Source organism: Aptenodytes forsteri, unplaced genomic scaffold (assembly GCF_000699145.1).
Source record: "Aptenodytes forsteri isolate BGI_AS27 unplaced genomic scaffold, ASM69914v1 Scaffold184, whole genome shotgun sequence".
Taxonomy (NCBI): Eukaryota; Metazoa; Chordata; class Aves; order Sphenisciformes; family Spheniscidae; genus Aptenodytes; species Aptenodytes forsteri.
The window spans coordinates 160459-166257 of NW_008796078.1; the positions used below are offsets into that span (position 1 = coordinate 160459).

The following is a 5799-nucleotide window of genomic DNA, read 5'->3' on the forward strand; positions in this document are numbered from 1 at the left end:
ACCCTGCCACAAAGAAACACAGTCTCTTGTCCAGAAATAATTTATTCATCAACAATAAAACGCTGAATAGAAAAAGCCTTTTAAATAAAATTATATATATAATGCTTTATTTTTTTACTCGATACTCCACAAAAACCACTACAGACAGTAACAAAATAATCCAATTAATCTTAAAAATTTCAAATGATAATTGTCACTCTTCATTTATCGTGTTTTATGAACAATGCAAAGGTCATTTGTTTACATATTGTAGTTTTACTTGATTTCATTAAATCGTTTCTTAAAACACTCGAAGCAATTTGTTGTTTGCCCCATAATTTATAACATATATAAGTATATCAATAAACAATATAACAGCTCTGAGAAAGATATGCAGACCGTTCAATGGCAAGTAGTCTACCGTGGGTTGTTTAGTGGGAGAGCGGGAAGAAATCACAACTGAATTGGGATAGAAGTCAACACATTGAAGAGAAATAATATTTGGGGAACAATTACATATTTTCCATTGCCCGTTTAGTAATGTGATCTCTTTCAAGCTCTGATTTCTCCTGTTTTAGATACTCTAGCACCTTTGCTAGCATATCCTCATCCAGATACTGCCTGTTTTGCGTGTCATCCGTTTCCCCGGCCACGGAAAGCCTTTTGCTGAGCGAAGCCAACTTCGCGGCCTCCTGCGGTCCCAGCTGGCGTAGGTGCTCCCTGATGGCCTGCTCCAGCCGGTCATCTTCCTGCAAGTCGCTTTCAGAAGCTGGAACGGGGACTCGTTTCATCTGGTTCGTATTGATAACTTCAGGATATTTTGCCAACACCTTTGCCAAGTAGTCGGCCAGCTCTTCGTCCTGCTCGTTCAGTTTCTCGTACTCCATTTGTCGCCTTTCCAAATCGTTCATCCAGGCAGCTTTAGGAAACGGGTGTCCTTTCAATCTTCTGGGAATGTAAGACAGTCTTGGCAAATCATTTTCTTGATTAAGACGATTCAGTAAGTAGGAGGGATTCTGATTAGCCAAATTGTCAGTTCCCAGAAGGCTGACAATATCTTCAATATTGAGGTCTTCAGGTAGATTTTCTGGAATAACATTAAGAGGCTGCTTTACGTTATTTTTAAATATATCGCTCTGTCCTAGATTAGTTTCAGCGATCTCGTCGAGGTCTTCTGGGAATTCTGCTTCCTGCTCAGCTTCCAACCTTTCACTCTGAAGCTGCTTTTTTTCTCCAGCCTTCAACATGTCTATTAAATCCTCAGGAGGAATTTGTAAATTCCTTGAGATTTCTATCAGCTGAGCTATAGACTGAGGATCGAGTTGCTTATCCAAAAAGGTGGGTGCTCTTTTTTTCTCAAGTTCTCCTCCAGTCCTTAATTTCCTATTTGCAGCACCACCCATCAGCCTCTTCAGGTAATAATTCATTAGCTTTGAAATGTCCTGTGACATTTGATCCTTATTGTCTCTTCTTATTTCATCCTCAAGGAAGCTGAGTTTCCCTGATCTTTTCATTTCGTCGTCAATCTCCTCTTCGTGTTTATCAATTTCCTCTTTGCTATCTTTTATCTCTTCCTGGGTTTGACTTTCCACTTTTTCCTCTATGGGATTCCAATCTTCTCCTCCAACCACATCCTCATAGGCAATGTTATTCACTTTATATACATCATCTTCGTCGTCTGTATACAATTTCTGGTCCTCATCCAGCCTTTCTTTCTTGTGGTTACTAGGTCCTGCCATCTTCCCCAGCTCCTGAAACACAGACTCCAGTGTAGCAAGGCTTTGGGGTGTGTATTGCTCTTCCACTATTTCATTAGTACGCTTGAAAGGACTGTCTCTTGAACTGTCTTCATAGTGCCCAAGCGGCATTTTGAGATATTTTTGCCACCTCTCAGGCCACTTGTAAGCCTCATAATCGTCAGTTACTCCAGCTGGAAAGTTGTTATCTGAACTCAGACCATAAGGTTTATTCTCCTTTGGGCCAACTTTTGACTCTTTCTCAGCTTGCCGCAGGGCTTCCAACATTACCTTAACCCATTGGGACTCATCTTCGGTCAAAGAATCCCTTACGTTATCTGGTAGGTGAACCTGATCTTTGCTTTCTTTCTGTTGCAGGAGATATGGGACACTTTGATAAGAGTTGTAATCAGGGCTGCTTTCTCCCTTGTTAGTTTGCTTGCGAAGATCTTCTATGTATTCCAAAGCTTTGATCATATCGGGATTTGGGAACCTCTGTAAGTTTTTCATTACATAGTCTGGATCTTTCTGAAGCAGCTGATGCTGCTGGAAGGAAGCTGCATCAACCCAACAGACTACGACAAAGAAAAAGGTGAGAGCACAGGCTGCTTCAAGCTGGAAGGTTTTAGTTTCTGCCATGTTTAAAATATTTCCTTGAAATAAAGAAGAAGAAGAAAAAAGAAGCAGTTAACATATGGAGACAGACTTAGCAAACTGAGAAGCAAAATAGAGATTGTTCTTTTAAACTGGAACTTATCGGGAAGAATACCACCAGTACCGTGCATGTTTTTACTAGTTATGGAAACCTAATATAACTCATACATGGAAGCCATATATTTTGGTGGAAATTTGAGATTTTCTGAATCTTTCCTATGATTCCTCAGTTATACTGGCAACTATTGGTTTCCTATGCTAGAAATTTCTTATCTCTATGTTCAGTGTACTTTATGAACATCAATTTCCCAATGGCAGCACCAAAGTATAAAATACAAGTCCTATATAGCTCATGAAATGCCCGTAGAGGAATCTAGATGTCATTTTGATTATGAAAACAAAGGCTTCAAATGGTAAAATCAGTATATCCAGATATTTAAATGCCGCCCAAAATGTTAATATTAAAACTGCATTCAGAATTATTTTGTGAGATTGTTCCGTAGGGCATCTAATTTCATGCTGGGGTAATACGACTGAGTGGTGCTAGGCTGCAACAGAATTAATGTAATGAAGTGGAGAACGCGGCCTATAAAATGACTTGCAAGTTTATTTCTGTCATTCTTGTTAGCGTTGTTATTTCCTTTTTTGCTATTTCATTAAAAAAAATATTATTTGGATTACAGGTGAATGTTAGTTAAGAGCCTGTACGAGCGAACCATTTTCCTACGGGCAGTGATCCCCTATATGAAGGACAAACTATAATTTGTCCTAAAGGTACAATATAATTTTACTGAATCCTTTAAGACCCGTCTCAGAAATGAGCTCGAGTAGGTGGGTTCCGAGTGGTGATTTCATTCATTCATTCACTTCAGCAGAAATTGAATCGGGTCCCAGGACAGGCAGGAACGTGACCATTGGCAAAAGTGAGCTAAATTCAGTTAGAATAGATCAGTAGAAGCCCACGTCTAGTCAGCCTGCCCAGCTTACGCCGGCCAACAATAAATTCTGGAACAGAAGCGGGAAAAAATATGCCTCCGACCGAATTAAGAAGATTACAGCACTGCTGCGTATGAGGATACAGCTGCACAAGCCCAGTCCTGCGGGGAGCTGAGCATCCTCCACCCAGCAAAGGGAAAAATTGCCGTCACTTATTTCCTAGGAGATGCTCAGGCACTGATACACGGGGGCCGTGAGACAGACTAGACTCTTTTCTGACCCAGTTGCATTAACGAATAAAGTACAATAATGAGAAAGAAATTACAAAGATAGAAACTGCTTTGATTGACTGACCTATTTTGGTTCCTTTGGTTTTTGGCTTGGTAAAAGCATCCTGTTGAGACGTTGGTGATTCATGACAGACCGAAAGAGCTACGTATACCACTATTTACCCACTAGAAAGTGGGCGTGAATATGCTCATTTCAGCTCACTTGTAGATTTTTCCACTCAGTTTTTGTTCCTAACGTAATGTGACTTAACTAGATAATTAAAGCAGTATCAGTTCAGAGAGCTGCTTCCCCCCCCCGCCCCCCCGGGGGACGGGGGGGGGGGGGGGGGTGCGAGGCACAGCGGGGCTGTTTGCCCCGAGCGTGCGAGAGGTTGTTCACGTCGGGGCTGTATTTGCACGCGCGCGCACACACGCGCACACCCCCCTCGCACGACATGCTGGCTACTCAAGCCTGGATACGTTTGAGCATTGATTTCACAAAGGATTGGTTCAGAACAGCTGATGAGAAGGTCCCACCCTCCAGGTCTGAGTTTGCCCCGAAACAAAGCCAACACATCGCTTCATTTTCTGTCACAGAAAAGGCACTAGTCCTATACATAAATGTGTATCTCCACGAAAAATAAAGCACTTTGCTACTTATTGTAGCAAATAAACGAAATTCAGACTTTCTCTTCCAGCAGCGAGACTGGTTATTAACAGAGCCAGTTTGATTAGCGCGTGAGAAACTCTGTCCTTTCCGAGGGGTGGGGGAAGGGAGAGTTGTTCCATAATTATCTGCCAGGCACGTCCCACTCACAGAGAGCAGGAACTCAACCCCCTTCGCTGCACACAATCATGTGTTGTTACAGCCTTTGTGAGAGTCGTCAGCATCCCATTAAAATCAAAATGCGCGTAGCCAGGCAAAGTTTAGTTTAGCGTTCCACAAGGGTGTTGCTCGGCTGGGTATCTCCTTTGCAGGAATAACGGGTCGTTGGCTCCTCTCTAGATATTTTGGGAGCATTTGTCTCTAGATCGATTTTCACTTCTAATTTATTGGCAGATGATACTTGAAAGCCTTGTCAAATGGATTTGGGAAAGCTTTCTTTCAAAAGCTTTGAGTTCAGGTCATAAAATCTTGTCATTAAATATACTGCGTTATCTAGGGCAAGAGGACTCCTCCCCAGCCTGTCAGACTTTAATTCCATGTTTTTTGGAAAAGAGAGGACATTTTAGACTACCTTTAGGATCTATAGTAAAACATTCTCTTCTGTGCCTCTCAAAGGACAAATGCTAAAATGGCTCTTTTGTCTACAGACGGATAATTGTGAAGCTAGCCTAGATGGGGAGCGTCTTTTCTCCTCTATTAGCACCTAACAAACAGGCAAATCATCTTTCGGCCAACAAACGTAGAAGTTCCTATTTACAAAATGAGGCGATCGAGTTCACAATTTAACAGGTACCAAGGCAATGCAGACTGACAGAAGTTCCCCCCAAAACAGACAAAAAAATACATCTCCTTTCTGGGATGTTTCCATGGTAGCAGTAATTTTCTCTCTCGATCTCTCTCAGCAGCCGCCTCTGATGCGAATGTAATGTTTCCAGTGAAAATTTGCGATGAACACTCGTAAGCTTTCCTATGGATGAGTCCCTGCCCTGGGGGTCTGGGGGGGGGGAATCCAACAGCAGTTTTCCATAAGGAAAATAAAGAAATGTCTCACGCACTCGTCCTCCCGTTTACTTTTGCAATAACTAACACGGCTGCGGTAAATTTGCCTTTTTTTAAGGCGTATCTAACCCTTTACCCTGTGCAAGGGACTCGAAACACGAACAAAATAACAGCGGGGTGAGGAGAAGGGAAAAAAACCCCAAACCCCAAGCGGTTCTGAACGAATATAACGACTCTTGGCATACGTGTACATCTGGAGAGTTAGCCAGATTGCGTCTGCATCCAAGGTAAACCTCTCATCCTCTATTTTGACGCGGCTGGAGCGCCATGTGTGCGAGCCGGCGTGGCCGAACGCAGTCGCAAACAGACAGGCTATGCTTCCCGGCTTCAGCCCCGGAGGCGGCTGGTGACACAAGTGTACCGCGTATAGACAGTCACGGGTCTGTAGTTTATATATTTATATATTCCACTGCAAACATCGGCTACGACCCCCCGCCTCCTGCCGTAACTCGCTGTTTAACTTCACCTCCCTTCCCCTGCCGTCGGTTCCGACCCGGCT

General features: G+C 42.9%; 1 protein-coding gene across 1 annotated transcript; it reads right to left on the reverse strand.

Annotated features, from left to right (window-relative positions):
* Positions 1-26: 26 nt before the first annotated feature.
* Positions 27-2364, reverse strand: SCG2 (secretogranin II). The gene has a single exon (XM_009286667.1). The coding sequence runs from the start codon at positions 2352-2354 to the stop codon at positions 492-494; it is 1863 nt and encodes a 620-aa protein (XP_009284942.1). The 5' UTR covers positions 2355-2364; the 3' UTR covers positions 27-491.
* Positions 2365-5799: the final 3435 nt, after the last annotated feature.